General features: G+C 35.8%; 1 protein-coding gene and 1 long non-coding RNA gene across 2 annotated transcripts in view; one reads left to right on the forward strand and one right to left on the reverse strand.

The window, feature by feature from the left end:
- LOC139790378 (uncharacterized) overlaps nucleotides 1–22,816 on the reverse strand; it is a 65,460-nt gene that overhangs the window by 39,189 nt on the left and 3,455 nt on the right. The gene's annotated exons all lie outside the window — the stretch shown is intronic.
- SLC1A3 (solute carrier family 1 member 3) overlaps nucleotides 3,972–22,816 on the forward strand; it is a 62,900-nt gene continuing 44,055 nt past the window's right edge. The window contains exons 1-2 of the mRNA XM_071732162.1: nucleotides 3,972–4,108; nucleotides 5,728–6,035. Of these exons, the coding sequence (XP_071588263.1) occupies nucleotides 5,855–6,035 (181 nt within the window). The 5' untranslated portion in view covers nucleotides 3,972–4,108; nucleotides 5,728–5,854. The remainder of the gene's footprint in view (nucleotides 4,109–5,727; nucleotides 6,036–22,816) is intronic.

Consider the following 22,816-nt stretch of genomic DNA (forward strand, 5'->3'; position numbering starts at 1 on the left):
GTAGAAGAACCAGTCAGCAACAGCCATATGTCTTGATTCGTACCATGGAATGGTCTCAGAAGGTGTGAACTGGATTCCTTTAGGAGAAACAAAACCAGATCATACAGTCTGAGCACTGGTAAGTGTTTGGGCCACATCACAAGGTTAGAATAACCCAAAGTAACACTTCTGCTGTGTGTACCCTGCAAATTTCATGTTGTTAACTCCAAACACAGATCTACAGATCTCTTCCTGCAGCTCTTAATATTTGAAGAACATGGCATGAACATAACATGACAGAACAGAGCTTATGTCTTTTTCTGATGAAGACAGCTCATGTGCAAATATATAAATTACAGCACACCTACATCCCTTCTGCCTTCAATAAAGCAACGTCTTAACCTTCATTACATCAGACCTTAGTAATAAACAAAATATACTTTTAACTGAGGTATTTGTCAAATCTCATTGTAAGAAATAGGTTTGAAAAAAAACCAAACACCAAATCTCAATTTCTCATACTTGTTTTAGAGTGATCAAAAAAGCAAGAGACAAGTATCTTGTCGAAAAAAAAATTGTACCATGGTCCTGGGGAAAATAGTGAGGAGCCTAAGGCTGTGTCTTAGTTCTGCCAAGTGATTTCTAAGTTATGTAGATTGAATTTGACCTCTTAAAGACTCAGTTTCTGTAATGGTACAACAGGCTATACTGATAATTCAAAGCTCTAAGATGCATTAAAACTTTCAGGGGAGTCATACCTGTTCTTATTTAGTACAACTTGATTGAATACTGGGGACTTACCAACATACTATTTACTATGAATAAACATTCACTCACAAGACTTTTATTCCAGTTTTGCCATTGTGGTTTCAACAGTACTTTGCTGAGCTTCTACCTAAATTTAAAAATTCAGAGATTCAGCCAACATTAATTTATAGTGTTGATTTCTTAATGCAAAGACTGAATTACTTTTAATATTAAAAAGTTTATTATAGCTGGGATCCATGCAATCTCATACTAGATTTATTGCTATCTGGGAACTGAAATGGTTGTACAATTTGTTGCTTCCTTTCCACTTCTTGAATTTGGTACAACTGACTTCCCTGGGGTTTTGTCTGATCGATGTAGTCAGCTGAAAATAACAATACCTTATGTTTGAACAGCAGTTTCCACTTTAATACCTTTACTTATTTTTCAAAGGCTCTCAGATACTTTGCTGACATGCAAAGTCCATTTACTGATTGACTTTTTTAACTATGACCCGAAAGGACTTGAGCTTACCCTGACTTGTGATTTCAGCTGACTAAATCCACAATGCCTCTGAGGTTGAGGTTCAAGTTAAAGCCAGTCCCTTACCTGCACTTCCCTGCTTTGCAAGCCACCTGGTGTGTCATCAAAGAAGGGCTGAAACTGAAACCCAAAGCAAAATTAGAGTGCTGAGCTAATATGACAATACAGGCAGGCGGCTCATTAAGGCTTTAGGTAATTCTTTGTCATTTTTCATAACAAAAGCCCTGTAGAAATTATTTTAGCAATGTTAAATTGGTGGTAACACCAGTGACTGCTGCTCTGTGTCACTTTTCAAAACATACCAATGCTTTTGTATATTCTTCGTGTTCGCTGATTCAGTGTAAAATCTACAAACTTTCCAGTAACTTAAGTTGCTCTTGTTTAAAACTAATACTACTGAAAGATACAGGTAGAAACACTTAACCTAGTGTTAAATACCATATACAAGAGCTGTTAAGTCTGTTGTACATGTAAATAAAACTCCACTGCATTGTAATTTTTTTTAATTGTAGTGTGACACTGTACTGTACGTGAACAGTGGTTCATTTATTGCTATCCAGGAATATCTAAAATATATATTTATTGTAAAATTAAAGATAATGCTCTTTGTGCATACACATATGCAAATATAATTACAGTATATATAAGCATTAACTATATGAACATAGTTTCCTCATTTCACCATTAGAGGCAAAATCAATAAAAGAAATGAATGTCAGGAAATAAAGAAGAGAGAAAAAGAGAAAGGAAGTAAAATTTGGCCAAGAACACTTGTCCAAAAATATCTGAATATTCAGTTTTTCTAGGCACAGTGTATTAATTGATGCAGCTCACTGGGAGCTAATAGAAGTATCAATGCTGAAGTTAAGATAAGCTGCATGGCTTCTTATTATCTATTTTCATTCTGTCTCACTGAATAGCTAGTTCTCTCTCACAGGATTATTCTGATTTCTCAGAGATTCTATTCTTAATGGAAGCATTAAATGATGACATACTTTCAGATCACCTCATTTGGGGCCTGACCCCTGTTCCATTAAGGCAATTGGAACATTACTATTCATATGAGTGGAAGGCAGAATAAAGCCCTTATCTGGGAGGTTTCACAGAAAGCATACCATACTTGAAAAAGAAAGATCAAACAAGCAGATCACTAAAGGCCAAAGGGCAGTTAAGAGGTCAGTTCCCATCTCCAGGCAAAACGGTGAAGGTATTTAAAAACTACACTACAAAAAGTGAGAGTAAATTAGACATTTAAGCTGCCAGGTATAAGAAAATACAGCACATGTTTCAATCTTTGCAACACAAGCTGCCAACATTTTTTCTTTTTTTTTTAAAGTCAATAATTTAATTTAGATGCTTACTTAATTTCTTAAGTTAGGTACCCAAGATAAGATTCCACGGTACAGAGTTCAATCCCAAACCCAGATTAATCATGAGCAAATGTGCATTAAAATGTAAGATTCTTTATCTCTACACTATGTGTCTTCATTTAAAGCACATATAAATGAGAAAACGCTTTATCAACACCATTACTGTGACTGTGTGGAAGTAACATTGCCCTAAAATTTATTTTGTAACCACCTATCACAAAAGATTATTTTTGCACGCTTAGAATGACCTTTCAGGATAAACATTAAAAGCTACATCATGTACAGACAAACAAATTATATGTTTAGCATAAATTCATATAAGTTCCCCTTTACAGCATTTGTTCATCTTATAAGAAAATACACTTTAAAGTTTAATGAAAGATGCACTGAAATATAATTATTGAATATTTTAAGCAGACTTTACCAACATTTAAAATATAGAAGTGCTCCTCTAAAAAGTGAAAGGTCTATTGGAATACCCCTAACTCTCCTCAGCAAATGTCTTTTCAATAGTACAAACTCTTAAATGCTATAAAAACTGACAGCTACTTATTTCTCAAAAGTGGATGTTTTATTCTTTTCCCTTCATCATTCATTCCACACTATTGAAGCAGGCTGAATGGGGCTTAGTACCAGCGAGTCTGAATTGCTAAACAAGAGGCAAGTCTCATCATGTGTTCTGAATATCTATAAGAAACATACAAAGAATTATAGCTGATTATGTTTTTCTCTTTTCCTGATAACACTCCAGTTGCTTCTGAAAGATATGCCTGGTCCCCCACGCTGGGAAGAGTAGATCATGAATAACTGTCTGTAGGAATTAGGAAATACGTGATAGCCTCACATCGTGCCTCTTTTTTAGAAAAAACTAGCTTGCTCACATATTTTACCACTTATTTTCAAAAGCACTGGAATAGTGTTATATAATTATGTTTAGGCTTCCCAGGCTGGAATACCTAATGAAGAAGCACTCCAGCTTCCCCTGCTCTGCCTGTGCGTGCGTGTGATCCTTCCAATTCTTCCTGGGTTCCGATTTTGCATTTCTAACGAAGCTGAACTGACAAAGCGTGAAAGTGGTCTAAAAGGAAAAACAAAGAAAGTGACCCTGCTTTCACTGTGCCAAGACTAATCAATATTCCAGAAGCTCAGCTTTCTCCTCTCTTCTGATGTGTTTTTTTGTTTTTTGGTGTTTTTTTTGTTTTTTCTTTTGGTTTTTGTTTTTTTGGTTTTTTGGGGTTTTTTTTTTGTTTGGTTTGGTATTGGGTTTGTTTTTTTTTTTCAAAGCTGGTCTGACAGTCTCCTCCCCTTTCCTTAAGTTACAGCGGTAGTAAGTTGCTGTACTCCAGAGCACATGCGGATTGTCAGTTTTGCCTCCTGCTCGCTCAGCTCTGCAGCTCTGTTGTCTTTGCTGGGAAGCCCCTACCTTGCCTGCCACCACCCTGTTCCTGGAGCACAGAAGATCTGAAAAGGTGAGCTGATCCTCTCATTTGGTGGGCTTGGAATCCGAAGCCTTATTTCACTCTCTGCCTTTGAGTGTTTCTCAGTATACTGATCCTTTTGGCTGTACCCCGTATGGTTCCTTGATCTTCATGTAAGTTGTAAAGGACAGATTAGCTGCATTAATTGCATAGGCAAGAAAAGGTATTGTTAATTAATTCCTTAATTCTTTTTTATTATTATTATTTTAGGGTTTTTTTAATTATTTTTTTATTTTATAAAAGTGCTGAAACTAAGTGTTCTGAAAAAAAATCCTGCTCAAATACAGTCGTGGTGTCCAAGACAGAATACTTGCTAGTTTAAACATAGTATCTGAGTCTCAGAATGTTTCCACTCTGTAAAGAAGGACAGCATTTAGCATACTGTTTAAATTCAGAGAGGATATTGCACTAAGGTGCCAATCTGGAAACACATGGTAAAAACAGTGATCATATCACACCAAAATTTTTGTTTTGTTTTTTTTTTTTAAATATGGTATTTCCTCTAAAACATGGTGTTTGAAAACCTGTTGTATTTATATGGTAAGTGCTTTTTAAATATATGTATTTAGTCACTAGATTTATTAAAAGTAGAAAGTTAGAGTTTAATCATGTATAAATGAAGAAAAATTTCAGGGGAAGCAGCTATGTCTATAATTTTTTTTTTATTTCTTCATGAAAACATGCCAGTGCATTGACTAAGATTCTCAGCCTGCACATATTAGCAGGCTCCCTTGTATCACAAATATACCAAGCAGCCCCCACCCCTCAAAAAAAAAAAAAAAAAAAAAAAAAAAAAATCCAAATGAAAACTAGTGTCTTAATGAAGGATTAAGGTTGATTCAGTGTGTGATTTCCTAAAATCAGATTATATCACTATAATTGCTGTCAGGCCAAGCGCTCTTTTGCAACATGAACTTTCCAGTCTGAGGCAACAAGCTACATGGGATATAACTTTTGATGTTTTACACGCGTGCTCTGAATTGTTTAAACACTTCAAAGATTAATGTTATCAACATAAAAGTGTCAAAGGCATATCTTCTATATAGTGGTTGAGGGATAAATAAACTATTCCTGCTACGTTTTCCTGTGTGAAAAGGAAGAATTCAGCCAACACATCTACCCATTTAAAGACATCTGAAATGCAGAACATTTTAAACTTTATCAATTCAAGTAAAAGATTTCTCTCCAATGGTTAGTTTGAAGGTGAGATAGAATTTTTTTTCAAATAAGGGCCTGCTAAACAGATGAGATGCAAGCATGACAGATAGTTTTAAACACTGTTGCACCTCAAACTTCTACAAATAACGGTAATTTTACATCAACTATCTCTGGCAGATACAAACACAAAGTTACTCTTGGGTTTTACAGCTTGACAGCAATTCAGATTAATTTCTGCAGACATATGAAACGTACCTAGTTAGTCCATATGATTTGTCTTTCAAAGAATTTTTTAAGTCAGTGAGGCTGTTTTTTGAAAACTGCAATCAACAACTTATATATTACAAATAATATAAGTTTTAGTGAAACATGAATATTTACTTCCATGTAAACATTCAGTTAATAATTTCCCTAAAATCTTACTGCAATATTTGATGTTTCTTATCTTGCAGGTTTCTCCAGTAACATCCACCAAAAAAAAAAAAAAAAAAAAAAAAAAAAAAAAAAAAAAAGTCTTCCATTTTTTCTGAGGGGATATTGATTGAAGTTATCTGTAAAAGAGAACTTTCTGCAGGATAGATGACTAAAGGTAACGGAGAAGAGCCAAAAACTGGAAGCAAGATGGAACGCATTCAACAAGGAGTCCGGAAACGTACACTTTTGGCAAAAAAAAAAGTGCAGAGCATAACAAAGGATGATGTTAAAAGTTATTTATTGAGGAATGCCTTTGTGCTTTTCACCGTTGTTGCTGTGATTCTTGGTGAGTGATTTGTTCAATAGGAATATTCTGTTCTACAGTGCATTTGACAATGATGATTTGCCTGAGCAATTTGCATTACAAATGAGATCCCAAATTCTGCACTGATAAGAATGTTCTGGGTTGGAAAGTTTTGGCTTTGACAGTTGCATGTTGAAGTTTAAGGAAGAGCCATTTTATTTACCTGATCTATCAAAAAATAACAACTTGCAATGGCAAACAGAAGTCCTGATGAATGAAACAAAGTGACATTTCTAAGCAAAAGTATATATTAGAGCCTCAGTCTTCAGTTTGCCCTTGATAAATGCAAAACAATCAAACCTAAGTACAACTTATGGTCCTTAGTCAGTCACAATCTTACAAATGCATCATTCAGATGCAATAGTGACAATAGTAATGCAATTTATTCAATGGATTGCAAGTTAGCACCTGATTAAATACCTTTTTTACAGTATACAGAGAGGAATCCTCAACATCACACAGCATTTGGAATGCATTGAAATGTAAATATCAAATATTGCCACACATTTTGAATTTACAATAGAAAGAAGTTCTTCTGAGAAAAAATAAACTTTAGTAGGAAAAAAAAATTAAAAATTCTTTTATATAATTACATGATGAATTATTGACAGTTTTCCTTTAACCATGTACTTTCTAAATGAAACTATATGTTTCATAAAATACCATTCTTTATAGGACAAACAAGAACATTTTGGGTTTACTGCACTACTTAAATTTTTGTTTTTCTAATTAGTTTAAAATATGAAACTATGAATCTTGTCATGAAAACCCAGATGTTAGAACTTAAAGATAAGAGTATATACCCTACACCCATGTAGGCCCTAACATCCTTGATAATACCGTTTCATATAAATCTCCTTACTATGTTTCTATGATTTTTTTTGGGGGGGGGGGATTAAAATGTCAGAGCTTTATCATTATTGTGGCTTAATACCATATTTTAAGATATATTTTAAATCAGTTTCAGGTTTGATGGTCTTTTCCTGCAAGACAATTATATTACTTTGAATACTGGTAAAACCAAGAGCTTTTTTGTTATAACAGAAACGTCAGTCTCTCGTATGTATCAACAGTATTTGATCACAAATGGCTTTTATTCTTTAATAAGAATTTTTTCAATGCAAAACTCACATAAGTATCAGGGCTGAAAAATTTAGGCATTTTTTCTACAATGATCATAAGGGCAGAATGAATTAAGCAGCTTTTGAAACACTGTCCAACCTTGAAGGAATACAGATCTTAGATTGTCACCGGTTTATACTGCAGAAGACCAATGCCCTCTTGCAATTTTTTTGCTGTCATCTAGCTCCAGTGTGACTACCATAAGTTTGGCAATGTGGGAACAGAAATGTGGGCTGGGCAAGTGTTTTTACTCTTATTGCATGTTCCAGATCAATAATGACAAATGTCTGCCCAGAGCTCTACCAACACCAACAGCACCAGTACAGTAAGGCAGGAACACAAGCTGAATGGATAGTAAAAATGTGTGTGAATCCTAGGATGTGCCAGCTGCTCTTGTTCTGCTCATGAACCTAAAGATACATAGTGTAAGGTGTAGTATGTGGAAAATGTCTTCTCCTTACTGTGATGGAATATTCAAAATTTTTCTCATTTTTGTTATTTATGTTGTAGTTTCACAGTATATATCCAATTAGAACAGTAAGTTTGCATTTCATAGCTGATAAAAAGGTAAGATTTGGTGTTTTGGAAAGATTTTTGCTGTTGCAGAAATATTCAGAAGGAAGGAACAGTTGGCTAAGGAGTTTGGAAAACAGTGTTTTAACTCCATCTGTCTAGTTTGTCAATCTAGATAATAATTTCCCAGTTTCTTGGTGTCACCAATTAGCATTGCTGACTGTCTCATCAGTGATGTTTGAATGTGAGTGTAGGTGGAAACCAAATAATTCTCAGGCCAGAGTAAAACTGTTTACAAGAAATTGTGCTTCATACTCTCTGTAATCTAAACTGGCAGATGACATCAGTTTTCAGTGCTGTTAGTCTAGCAATTTTCATAAAGACTAAACTCAGGAAAAGCAAAATTTTTACTTCAAAGAGAGCAACACAGCTTCAGAAACATTTCTTCCAGGCCTCTCTTATAATGACATGAAACAGACATGAAAAAGACTATTTGATAGAGTATTTCCAGTTTCTTTGCTGAGAAGGAGTGATGCTGGTGGAGGTTAAGTGGGAAGGATCTTGTATCTTATTCCAGTTTCAGGACTGTAGTATATAACAGGCACTTCAGTTTGTGTCTGTTGAAACATACATTTTGTTATGAAGTGGGTAGCTGCAACACGTTTGTTGTATACTAATATTTTACAGGCAGTAGAGATTTACTGGCTAGCACATAATTAAGGGAAATACCATGATTTACCATAACTTCTGCTATTACTCCTGTTCTGAACAGGATTCTAAACTGAATTCACCAGCTACTACAATTTAAAAAAATCTTTAAGAAGCCTGATGATGAAGTTGGAAGAAGTAATAATTTGTGTTGAGAATTCCTTGGGTCTGTCATCCAGTGATATTTCTTATCATTGTTTCCCAAAAACCTCAAGAGAGCTGCTTCTGACTTCATGTTCTGCATAGATAGAACTGCACATTGTCATTACCAAAGTTGTTGCTGATTTAATTGAAATCGAAATTTCAACTTCTCTGACCAAAGCATGGTCAATGCTCTGAGTTACAATGGAGTTTTTTGGATTCTTTTGATATACCTAGAAATACTAGTTTTCTGCAGTGGATGTTGGCACAAGCCAATTGATGAGAACAAGTATGAGAGGTGAATGTGGGAAGGTGACCGCTGGTAAATTCAGTGTCACAATGACCAGGAGCAATTTAAGGTAGGCCAGGGGTCATGGTGGCTTACGGAAAATCTTCAGCAAGTTTTGCAAACTTTGAAGTGCTAGCCAAATTACTGGCAAAATCTCAGGCTGTGCCCTCTCTCCCACGCTACTTAGCTCCATCATCCTGTCCCCAAAATGCCTTCCTTTCATATACCCTTCCTTCAGCAGACTCTTGATTCTCTGCTACTTACCTCCCATTTCCAAAAAATGCCACAGGAGTCCAGACTTTACTCTGGCAGAATTCCTGAATGCCAAAGAATCTCCTGTGGATTCTGAACATGTACTAAAGGAAAGATCAAGACATAGAGAGCTTCTAAGCAGAGATCCTGAGAAACTTTTTCACAGAGAGATACTATTTTTATTGAAGAACTTAAATAAGTGGAGTAAGGTTATGAAGCAAGTACTATAAAAAAAGCAGTTTCTGTATAGTTACAGAGCTGTTATAGCTCCAAATCATTAGCTAAAATGCTCTTTACAATGATGAAGTTATATGCTGCAGTAGTCCACCGGGATATTCACAAGGGACAGAGATGGATCAAGCAAAGCAGGACAGCTGTGTCATTGAATCCAGTCTTCTGTAACTGTGGGCAGTCTTACAGTAGATGTGAAATGTAGATAGACCCATACAACATCTGTTCTACAGAAATACGGACCATATATAAAGTTCCAAAACTTCACAAGGTCTTTATAAAAAACACCAGTTAAAAGTATAGGAAGAAGACAAGAGAGATTAAGGCATTGCCAGTGTGCCCTGTGTCCCTGAAAAAAAATAGAGAGTAAAATAAAGCCTGCAGGTGATCCTTCAAAATACCAAAGGCAAAAAACCCACAAAAATATCTGAACAGTGAAAAGCTGTGAAGAGATTCAGATTCTCTGATGTCCACACACTCCTACCTCTTTACAAAGAGGTAAAAGTCTGTAATTCACAGATAGACATAATCCTGTATACCACCCATAAAAAAGACAGCCACATCTTCTCTGCTACTGCAGATCCTCTATACCCATTGAAGACTGAGGCTGACATACCCAGAGAAGGGTATTTGACCCCACTGCACACTGACAATGAACGTGATGACCACGTTGCCTAAGGCAAGCCTTGGCAAAATTTGCATGACAAGAAGGCAAAAATCCATCATTAGAGGAGAAACAGCTGTGGGAGGTGAGTCCTATGTAAGAGAATATGTTAAAACAAAGGGAGAAATGTGGTACCATACAAAAAATTGATATGCACATGAAAATCAAGACAATATGGGGGCAGCTGAAGATAAATTTGTCATATTTATGCTGAACTCTAAGGATGCCTCTGTCACAGTGCTCTCCTAAAGAACCTGTCCAGTACAATTGCTTTCTTGATGAATGGCGAAACCACCTGAGATAAAAAAAATTACTAAGCAAAATTTTAATTCTTTTTCAGGTCAAGAAATAGTTACAGTTTTGGGGAATAAAACAAAACAAAACAAAACCCCCCATAAACAGACACTATAAGATCCAGCGTAACATTTAAAATATCAAAGAAGATTATATTTTTCAGAAAAGAGTAAAAGTATAGAAACACAGACTCCAATTCTGCTACTAAGTAGCCACTAATAAAAGTCAGACTGTGAAATATGAACAGTATGACAATTACTTTCAAAATAAAATAATGTTAACTTATTATTACATTCTTAGTTTCTTATCATACTCTCTGGTGTTACTTAAATGAAACTGCACTGGGTTTTGGACTGTCATACATGGCACAGAGTAACAACAGTAAACCTGTCTACTTTGTGAATCACAGCTGTGCATTCTGCAGACAGCAGCTGTGCATATATGAACAGTAAAAATGCAGAATGTGTTAAGTACAGCCTTACTACATTTCATTTGCTCTAAACTGTCAAATCAGTGGACTTGCAAAGTGGTGCTCAAGAGTAGTATGTCTGAGTGGTCATAAAAAAATCCAAAGACATAAGCTCATTGCACTCTTCATACAGCTTGGAAAAGGAAAGGAAGATTCTCAAAACACACTCAAGAAATTAAATTTAACTTAATTTATGTAATACCACTTCTTACAAAGCAGATTTCAAGCCTACCCTGGGTGGAATGCAGGACAGCGACTTCTTGAGACATCTAAGCTGAATACATGGTTTCCCAGAGATTTTACAAGAAAATTCCCCAAATGCCAGTAGAATATGTCAATCACACTTTGAAAAGATGTCTTACAAGAGAAAGAGTGGTCACCTCAAAGACCGTCAAATAAAATTTCATGTTGTGCATCAAAGGGAATAAAATACATTACAGCGTCGAATGAACTTGTATTAGTGATTGCCAGTCCCTTCCATTTTTCAGTAGGCATGCACTGCAGACACAATGGTGACTGCAAAGCAGTGCAAAATCATGCACAAGATGCCAGTCATTTGTATGCTGAGTAAATGTTTAGTGCTGTTAGATCCTTACTAGCACCCTATTACAAAGTTAGAATAAGCTGTCATATGAACTGGAATGCTTTTCAGATAGCCACAATGAAGGTGTAGCTGAAACATTTGTTCATCTGGATTAAGTTCCTCACATAATTTCTTGGCATTAAAAAGCTTCCAGGGATTATATGATACTGAAGAAAAAATAATTTTATAAAATACTTATCTTTTTAAATAATTAAGGTAAAGAGTATTTGAAAAACTGCACAAAGAAACTCAATGTTAAAGAGAGGTAAATTAAGATACTAGGTCTTCTGGATGCAAATAAGGATGCAAAAAAGAGTAAGATATAAATTCATGCATTGTGATAATTTGTACTTTAGCACTGTCTTCTAGATCAGCAGCTGAGAGATATAATAATTTTACTTTTTTAACACCTTGTCAAAAAAATCAGATGTTCTGGAACCTCCAACCACGTAAAATAATACATTCAGTCATATTAGTTTTCTATATTTTTTGTCTGTCCTCCTAATTCCTTTCATTTATTGTGCATTCCTTTCAAATTTTGTATTTAATTCAGTTTAAGATTACAACTCAGCTTCTTTGAGATTTAGAATATTTTGGCATATATTTGTTTCTCAGCATATTACAGCTCAGTTCAACCTGGAGCTTTGAAACAGATAATGCAATGCAAAAAATAATGAAAAAAATATTACAAGCTAAGAGTTTTCTTCTTCCCATACTAATTTTTCTAGCTGTGTTGTTCAAAGAATATACTATGGTCTCTACAGCATGTATTCCAAAGCAACTGGCTCCTGATCCAGGAGTTTTAAATTTGTCATTGAACAAAGTGTAGAATAGGGAAGAATCAGTGGAAAAGAGGGAAGGAATAAAAGAAAATTATTCTAGAGATTTATTACTATTAGCTGTATTATTCCATTGATTATGTCAACCCATCAGAATAAAAGTTAACCAGCAGGATGAAACTATGGGATGTTTTGATGATAGGTTATATAAGACATTTTTTTAACAAGTGAGGAACATAATAGGTCCCGTGAACCATAGAACAGCAAAAAGAAAAACAGTTAAAAGCAGGAAGAAAGTAAAATAAAATCAGGATAACAGGAAAATCATGAGGATAACTGTGGGCTTCTGGGCTTTGCACAACCTGGTTTAGAGGGAGGTGTTCCTGCACACAGCAGTGGGGAGGGAAACTAGATGATCTTTAAAGTTGCCTTGCAGACCAAACCATTCTGTGATTCCATGGTTTTGTGATAACAAAGTGCTTCTGTTACTCATATTTTGTGGTTCTCCCACACCCTTTCTTTTAGCAGCAGTTATATCCACCTTTTGAATGCTTGTTCAATTCTGTACATTGAAAACATGCATTTTATTTCTTTATATTTGCAGTGTGCACATATATTTTTTGCCATGGAGACATGATCATAAATAGAAATAAGCTTGACAGTTACAAAGTGTGTGTTTGGTTTTCCTGTTTACTGTAACCTGACATAACTGAAAACACATTTATTCAAAAATCATCTATAAAGGTTGGGCTTAAGTGTTGAGCATTATTACAGTGCTAGTCCCTCAGACTGGCTCTAGTAAATACTCCTACATTCATGAGGGCAAAATTAAAAAGAGAATAAAATGGCATTAGTATGAAGAGAGAAAGAATATTAATCAGGGAATTCCTGGGAGTACTAATCAAAGTTGCTAAATAAGACTACTGCTTTTGTTTTGATGTATTTTTAAATAATTTATGTTTAGGTATACATACATTAAACAACCTAGTCCTCCAAAGCCAAAATATAAGCAAAGAAGCTGCATACAGAATCCTAATCTCAGAACTGGCTATCTTGTTGCATGAGTGAGAGCTATGAGACTCAGATGACTAACACTACAAAGCATATAGATGCCTAAAATTTGCCAGAAGTTACAGAAGAACAACAACAAACAAACATACAAACAGATTTGCCTTCCTGCTCCCACGTCTTTCTGAGGGAGTCAGAACTGTGACAAATATTTTCACCCAGTCAAAATCGCAAAGAACAAGAGGTGTTACCTTGGGAATGATAGCACTTGAGGAATTGGTTCACTTTTCCTTGAAAAAGGCAAGGGAAAGGAAGATGGAACTCCACAATTTCTTTCAAAGTTGTGGCATCAAGCAAAAGGAAGTGCAAGGATTCTAAAGGCAAATACGTAAGCCAAGAGAGCAAAAGGCAATATGGTGTTTTAACCTAATGGCTAAAACATTCATCTGTGGCAAGGAACTCTAGGTTGTGAAGCTTAACCCTTTGAGCAAGAACAGGACCACAGGGCATCCCAAATCCAGGTGAGTGTATGCATCTATTGGTTGTGTTCAGTTTCTAGATCCTCAGGTCTTAGCCTGAAATTAGGAAAATAGATGTTTAGGTCATGGCAATTCTGAGAAAAACACAAGCATAACAGTGAGAAGTGAGGGGTCTTCCAAAACAGAGAACTTAACTTTATAGATTTCCAGCACTAAGGCTTTTTATCTAGAGGAACTTTGAAGGTCACAATTTGGACTGAGGTACTCACTGTGTTATTAAATATTGTTCCAGGTGTGAGTTTCCCTTTGCTTTTTTTTTTTTTTTTTTTTTTTTTAATTTTTGTGACCTTTAAGATAAGGAAATTCTGCAATACTGGATAACACCTAACAGTGAGAAGAAAGGTACCATAATGGAGCCTAGATCTAAATTAATCCTCTATGCTACAACATATCTGTCAGATGAGATAACTCTCACGAAATTAGGCATGAGATCTCTTTAATCAACTGAAATAGGACACTTTTGGAAATTCCCATGTTGGAAAAGCCTATTGACCAGTGCTACCAGATGGAAGTTTCTAATTATTAATAGTTCCATAGTCAAATTGAGTTTTTAGGTATGAAGTGGCTGAACTAACAAATACAAACAGCTAGGGGCTGAAAGCATCCTAACCATCTTTTAAAAAAGATGATTACATGATTCCATGAATTCCTGCCACAAACCTTGTTTCTTTACTGAAAGAATTCACTGAATGACAAATCAAATATTAATAAAGTGTAAGCATTTGCCATGATTAAGCTTGGTATGGAAAAAATCTTGCATTCTACAACAGAAAATGCTTCCCCTCAGTCTGTCCAGGTTTCTTGCATGTGTCAGCAGAACACTGAATAAAAAAAAGACCCCTTAAGATCTTTTAACAATTCTGCCACATGTGTTATGTTCCATGACCCAAACAGTTCTGGCATAGGCATATCTTGATTCAACAAAATACTTTAATCCTCTGTGGCAAACATCTCAGTTACAGATTTAGATCATCAGCACCAAGCTAAATTAACAGGTGGTTTTGCAGGAATGAAAAGTTGGGCTAGGTCCATAGAAATGTGAATGCATAATTTGAATGTCTCACACATGATCGTGAAAAACTGCATATAAAGGAAGCCAAGCCTACAATGAACTATTTGTAGTGTATGTCTAAGGTGGAATTTAAAAAGCAAATAAAGGCAACTATTAAGGTCTAACCTCTGGCTCTCTGTTAAACTACACCAGAAGTTCTTCAGGGCAGAGCTCTGCTTTCTGAGCATGTTTGCACAAAGTTCTTGGCACTGAAGGATCTCAGTCTCACTGACAGCAATTTCTCAGTGTTACTATACTGTGAAAGAGAAAAAATAATAGAGACGGGCAGCTGGAAATGTAGTAGCGAAAAACAGGATTCTGTTCTCTTAAGGACCATGTCAGCTTCTAGTTGAGGAGAAACGGGGAAGAAAAAAATGTAGGAAAGGAGCTATGTCAACTGTAAGGGAGCAGCTTTCTTATCTTTTGATAACTATGCTTTATGTGCCTAACGACATTAACATTAGTCAAGAAGGTAAAGCAGAAGGTAAACCCAGGCCTGAAAAAATAATCACAGTAACTTTGTAAAGCACTGATAACAATCATATTTCAAAATAATATTTCAGAAAATATAATCTGGCATATATGTGAATGCCTAATCTTTTAAATATGCATAGTAAGAGAGAATACCTGAATTTTGATGGGATTGTTATTTTTTTGCAGTAAAAGAATTTTTTGTCACAAATATTTTTCCTATACCTGAGAGACTAATAAGCATACATAAACTAGGAGTAGTTCACCTCTCAATAGGATCTTTTGTCTGAGAATGTAGTCAGGAATAATGTCCCTATTCCATAAAGAACAGTCTGCTTCAGTGCCAGCAGTGAAAACTCTTCTTCATTCAAAATCCTCTACAAAAGGTCTGCAACTTCTTGTCTAATAAATAACAACAAAAGAGAAATCAAAGGTGACAAATAAATTCCAAAAGAGTTCAAGGAAAATTAGGGGAAAATTAAGAAAACTTTGATGGCAAATAGAGAAGCAGAAGTTGGATAAAAAGAGAACAGTCTTTGGACATGTTCTCAAAGGAAGAAAATTACCTCCTAATTGGGGAAGAAGGGCAATGAACCAAATAACTAGAGAGGGAAGGGAAAAAAACATATGAATGCATCACTGGAGCCAAGAAGTAGCAAAGGAATGATTTCAATGACCGTTTTGAAAAACTTTTTACCACCTTCTGATGCTGTTAAATCCTCAGATTTGGTATAAGAAGCATCCTGGTTTAGGCCGTACCTCATAAAGCAATGTCTTAACTCATTCCTTAGTTATATCAGTTCTCCTTTACAGCTTCAGCCTCCCCATTTCAGTTGTATGCATCTGTCCACCAAATCCTACATGGGGGGGCTGAGCCCAGCCATAGCTATAATGGTGTTTCAGGACTACAGGCATCTCCAGAGTTAGGTGGTGGCAGGTAGAGGTTTTGTCCTAATTTTGAGCTGCAGATTAGGTGGCTATGTATCTGTGTTAATTCAGCCCTAAATGCCCATAAAATACATGCCTCTGGAACTCTGCTAGCTGTAACTAAATAGTGATGTTAGAAGTGTGGTGTGATTTTTTTTATTTTTTTTTTAAGGTATCTCACAGGATAAAGCCTATCTTGAGGGTCAGGCTGGTGCTCTTGATGCACATAGATTGCAGCTCTGGGGCTCTGTCCTTCCTAGGTGTATCCAAGAGCACCCTGGCAATCCCCTGACACTTGAGCAGAGACAGCACTACAGCTTCTCTTCTGATGCAGAGAACAACTCTTTGATATCATTGCAACTCTTACTTCACTATAAATTTGCTTTTCTCTGGACATGTCTCTTTTTACAGCCTTAGAATTGGGTTCAGGTGGAACTGGAGGCTTTTTTTTTGTCTCATATTTCCAGATCGGTCACATCTTAATTGAGACAGGAGTTTCAGTTAAATTGCTTTATGTCTGGAAGTCTCAGAGAGTGCCAGGGTGCTCAGGAGCATCCTGAGCACAGGAGCTCAGATGAGTAGGTGCCATCCAGGACTACCATGGGTAGTCCATTTGGACACAGTAAATCTAGCACATCCTGACTAAAGCAGATATGTGTTTTGTATACAGAGAAGCCAGGTACTTCATTCTTCCCAACAGAATTAAGTCAACAAGTTGGAAGGTACCACTTTCCTGCTGGAACCATCCCCTACCACAATAGAAGATATTATTGAAATCTTCTGGATCCAAATAGTGTCTAGGATATCTAGCTCTCCCACAGTATCTCTCGCATGATCCCTTCATGATATCTCTCAAGTAAAAGAGAGATAACTATTTCTGTTCAAATTAACCCATATTCCACTTCAATATAGCCACCAATGGGAGCTCTCAGGAGTACAGGTGCTTAAGCTCTCCAGTGCACTAGCATCATCCAGTTAAAAGAGAAAGAACCTACAAACAAATGTATATACACCTATACATGTGACATTCCTGGGGCTCTGCCAGATGAGAGATGTAAATGAGTAGCAGCTAGTTTATTAAGCTAATTGATTCCTGGGCTTCTTCAGGCCTGTACTAGAGAAAGAAGTTTATGAGGAAAATACTTGCTCTTAATTCAGCCTCAGAAGAAGAGAGAATTAAAAGAATCCTAAGCCTCCTAGTAGCTCCAATTCTAGATTGCCAAGGATGAGTAACTGGTTGTTTAAGGGTACATTTCAGTGATTGACTAAACCAGTCGTACCTCTGTCTGTGGCTGCATATTTCCACCACAAATATTTGCTTTTCTCCCTTTCCCATCACACCAGCAACATCATCACCTAGCACAGCAGTACACCTGTGCAGGGAACCAATCTAGCAGAACACTAAAAGAAGAAACAGTTCCCCCTGGTTTAGTTGTCAGATGGGCTAATCTCAGTACCTAATAAGGACAAATGCATTCAGGAAAGGACTTCAGTTTATTCTAGTCTGGAGAAAAGAAGGCTGTGGGGTGACTTTATGTCTCTCTGCAGCTTCCTGAGCACAGGAGGTAGAGAGGGAACTCTTCCCCCTGGTATCCAACAGCAGGATGTGTGGGAATGGTTCAAGACTCTTTCAGGGAAAGTTTAGACTGGACATTGGGAAGCATTTCTTCACTGGTCAAACACTGGAACAGGCTTCATAGAGAGCTGGTTGATGCCCCAAACCTGCCAGTGTTTAAGGGCCATTTGGGCAATGTCTTAATAAAATTCTTTACTTTTGGTCAGCCCTGAATTGCTCAGTTGGACTAGATGATTATTGTAGGTCACTTCCAACTGAAATAGTCTATTTATTCGGTTCTGTTCTGTTCTATACTATCCTATTCTATTCTGGATAATTATTGATATCATACATACCCATCCTTACCTTACCTATCTGCCCACTTGGACTAAAGAGCCTGTAACAGTCTTTCCTGAACCAAGGGCAGATCTTTTTCTTGGAATGAAGACTCATAAAGCACATTTTAGAATCATAGAATCATAGAATTGGCTGGGTCAGAAGGGACCTCAGAGATCATCAAGTCCAACCCTTGATCCACTACAGCTGCAGTTACCAGACCATGACACTGAGTGCCACATCCAGTCTCTTTTTAAGTATCTCCAGGGACGATATCTCAAGGAATAAAAGAGGATCAGAATCTTACAGCTTTATGATAAAAACTGACAAAAACATAATAATGCAGCACCTACGACTGTGTAATACAAGAGGTAGTTCTCAAAAACTTGAGAAGTCCTAAATTAAATTAATTAAGTTTAAAAAGTAGTCAGGTACTAAACAATAATTAGCATAATTAGAGCTAATCTTCAGGTTAAAATTAGAAAAAGTATTTATGTTCAACAAAATGGTTTCAAAAGGAACATACCTCCCTACCTACATAAGGAAAACCAGAAAGTAAGGAAGGAGTGTGTTATATACACACATGGGATGAGGGTGGGGGAAAGGTTCAATACAAAATTATGGGGGGAAAAGATGAAAATCAAAAGCATGCAAGTGAATTGGTGAGTCTTTGGTTCTTGTGGCAAGTAAAGAAAGAGATTAAGAATGGTTGTGATTTTGTCAGCAGCTTGAAGTACTTCTTATCACTAGAGAAGTTATTTACCTGTTTGTCTCAAGTAAATACCGTTGCTGCCTTATCTGAAATTGGTTGTTAGAAGAAAAGGTGACAGAACAAAATGGTAAATTAAGCAGAAACAAATGACCCAAAGAACAAAAGCATTCATTCCAGAGCTCTGCAGGAACATAAGAATGAAAAGGCTATGCAACTAAAAAAAAATATATATATAAAAAGAAACAATATCCCATTGAACTGGTAGAAGCCTAAGTCTCCTCCTGGCTTTAGCACAGTTTCTCTTGCAGAACAAAATGTTATTTGCTTGATGGTTGCAAGGTTTTCTGGAAGAGCACTGTGAACATCTGTTGCTTTTGTTCACCTTTCTACCTGGTTTAAGATATTCTTTTCCACTTATTCTGAAGTTTTCTGTTTCCTGCCAGCAAAGGAAAAATCTGCACCTCATCTATTAAAGAAAAGGATATTGATATTGACTTCATTTAACAGCTTTTTTGAGATTTAGTGGTAAAAAACAGGTGTGTACCTCTTACTGGTGTGTTCTGTTTGAATTGGCAAGCAGTACTATGGAAAGGCAACTCTTGCATTGTGATGAATATACCACCAAGCAATTTCCTCTCAAAATATGCCTGAGTGATTTCTGATCAATGAAAAAAACCACTGCTTGATTTTCCAATTTCTGCATGGAAATACAGAAAGCACGAATGTTTAAAAAAAAGATTAGCTTGAAATAATGGAATGGTCTCAAAATAAGAGTGAGATCAGGAGTAAGATAGAGACCAGAAGCTCTTAAGGATTAATTTTCAAAATGGTGAATTCAGTTATTTAACAAATATTTAACACACATGTAACAAATATGATGCTATTGTTTATTTTAAGAAGTTATGACAATTATGAATTTCCCTATTCTCTTAAAATTATGAAATTCTGAAGTAGTAAAAAAAAAAATCATCTCTCTGTATTAAATTTTTATGTCTAATTATTCTTGGTAGCGCCATGGTGGAGGATAGACTAAAGGTTCCCTAAAGTTCTTGAAAGAGCACTTAGATCTGAGTAAAGGCCCACTTCTCATCTGCTAAGAGTTCTTCTTTTTTTTCTTCTAAGAGTTATTTTCTTTATTTCTACACACAATGTGTAGGTATCCAACCTATTTCATCTGTGCAACATGACTCATACAAATAAAGCTTTCTGTCACTGTGAGGTAAAGGAACTTTCTAACATAATTAAGACTTCATTTTCTCCATGGAAGTTTTTGAAAATAATCTTCAAATTCAAGTTAGGAAATTATGTGTAAGTTATTATGTATGATCTGGTAGATCACTACAACAATTTTAATTTTTTTTTTAAACTACCAAATATAAACAAACCATGTCTATGACAGATCCATTCCTAAAAACCAGAGTATTACAAAAATATTATTTTTTCTTTTGCTGCTTAGGCCCTGATTTTAATGTTCACTTCATCATATTCTGATGTTAATGCATTCAAGGAATTTTATAGGGAAGTTTGTATGTTTCTTAGCAAGTACAGGTTTACCCATATGTTTTTAAAACATACATGAAGATTACATTGTTTCCTTTCTGGTACTGGAGCCTAGAAGTGAAAATCCTAAATTTCATCAATGATGAAATTTAGGAATAAGCAATCCCAAATCCTATCTGCCATTTTTGCCACTTCCAACCCATTCCTATCAACATCATAATGATTCTCATCTTCTGCTACTTTTAAGTTTTATATCCTCTCTCCTCTGCATTTATATGGATTTAAGTTTCTTTTGAACATCTACATTTGTATAAAGATACAATAAAAGGGTTTAGTTCAAGGATTGTTCTGATTGTCATCAGGATTATCTGCATATCAAGTTTTCATAAATTTGACTGTGTTACTAACATGAAAGTCTAAAAAAGCTTTTTTGTAGCTCTAACCTGTTTTGGTTCTTCATTGTAAACTGTATAAATTATTGTGCAATATGATTCTCTTATATGATTCTATACATATGTATAGAATACAGCTTCTTAAGTTAAATAAGCATGACTGATTTTCGGCCAGAAAAAGCCCAACAAATCCTGTTGAGAAATCTACTCTTCCCTGCAGTGCAGAAATGGTGCACCCTTTATGGCTCTGATAGTGTCGATTAGTTGTTATTTTCTGTTACAAAGGGTAGAGAAAAACCTGCAAAACAGGTTGTGGGAGCTTGTTTCACACAAGGCTTTGTTGCGTTACCATTTGCAGAATTAATCAGAAACTTGAAACTTTTAGTGAGAAAGGCCAGATTTTTTTTTAATCATCTCAGTCTTGATCACAGGGGGTGAGAAGCACTGCAACTCTTGCTACACACACAGGCATAGGTGGTTGTTAAAATACTGCACACCTCCCAGACCTGTGGTTCCCCCTGCCAGGTCTTATTTCCTGATTTTATTTTGGTACTTTGTCATTATATCTATCTTTAAATCATCATTGTATGCTGCTATCTCACTGTGTAAAACCTGTGAGTGTTGATTCTGAGAAGGGAATTCAAAGTCAAACCTCCCTAGACAAGCTTCAAATTTATAATTTTTGTTGACAAAATATTGGCAGACAGGATGTAATACATAGCATGTAGGTATTTAAATTCAGAACAGAAAATGAAGGTTCATCTATATGTACTATACAACTAGGAGAGACTGGTAAAATCATACTATTCTGCATTCATAATCACAGACCACAATGAAGAAATCAATTGCTTTGATTGCTCCTTGAGCTGCTAAGATAGCTATGTGAACACATTTTTCAGAAACATCTGTGAAGCAACTAGTACTATACCCATTTTACAACTAGGGAAACTGAGTTAAAGAAATGTTCTTACAGCTTAGGTATTACTATATATGCATTAAGAGTAAGGCTGAGGAATTAGTAACTATTGGGTGTTGACCCAGTTCATCAGAATACACTACCAGGGCACATTTTTTTCACATCACAGAAATTGTCTTTGTAAACTGCAGTGCAACCCTGTAATTATGCACAGAGTACTTTAGAAAAAAAAAAAAAAAAAAAAAAAAAAAAAGAAAAGCAATCATTTTTGGCCCAGCAGGTTTTTATGGAGCTCCAGAAACTTATGCTCACTATCAATAATACTCATTCTAATGGCCATCTACTCAGGCCCTGATTCTCTCTTAGGCCACTTTGTACTGCTTGTACATTAGTGGACTAGATAATCAGGCCCTTATAGCATAGCATAAGGACTAGTTCTTATAGCAGCCTCAGAAAACCTTACTAACTTCAGTGAGGCTTTGTACTAGTGCAGAGGTTAATTCATGTGGAACTAATTGCTGAACTGTGGCCTAAGTAAGAAACTGGTCTAGCTCTATTCACTTGTTATCCAGTTATCAAAATGTAGTGCTCATTAAGTGCAGAAACAAAGGGTCCAGATGGATTCTTTATATGTGAGATATGTGTTTCTTGTATAAAAAGAAAATAATCAGTAACACTGATGTGGAATTTAAAACCTTATTGGAAAGAAGTGAAACACTAAAGCAGGTTTGTTTAATCAAGAGTAATTCCTTCTATGTACTTTACAATCTACTTTTACCCAGAAAAAGAAAAAAAAAAAAAAAAAAAAAAAAGAAAAGTATTTTGAATACCTGAGTCTATAGAATACGAATGAGACTGAAACAAATAACCCCAAAGAACTGGCCTGGACAAAAGTTAACCTAGTAAAATAAATTCTTTTTATCAGCAGTATCCACCTTTCTGTACAGCTACAGTTAATGTAAATGTCAGTACTAAGCAGTGGGGAAGAATATGGAGTTGGGAATGGGAAAGAAGAATAGGTGAGTTTCACCATTTGTATGGTTAAGGAGTGCTCCAGATCCTGGCTGGATATAGAAATTACATCAGATAGGCACCAAACAATTTAATATTCAGTAAATTGTAATTAGCTTTGTCAATTAACCAAATAATTAAGCAAATAAGCAGTTGTTGCCAAGTACGGAACAAAATCTATGAAGATAAGTTCATAGCTGAGAAGTTTGGATTGCCACACACCAACCTCTCTATGGCTTCCATTTGTAAATATATCTCAAGCACCATCTGTCTGTTCCCAGCAAGATAAATGGATCCAGA

Source organism: Heliangelus exortis, chromosome Z (genome assembly GCF_036169615.1).
Source record: "Heliangelus exortis chromosome Z, bHelExo1.hap1, whole genome shotgun sequence".
In the NCBI taxonomy this organism is placed as follows: Eukaryota; Metazoa; Chordata; class Aves; order Apodiformes; family Trochilidae; genus Heliangelus; species Heliangelus exortis.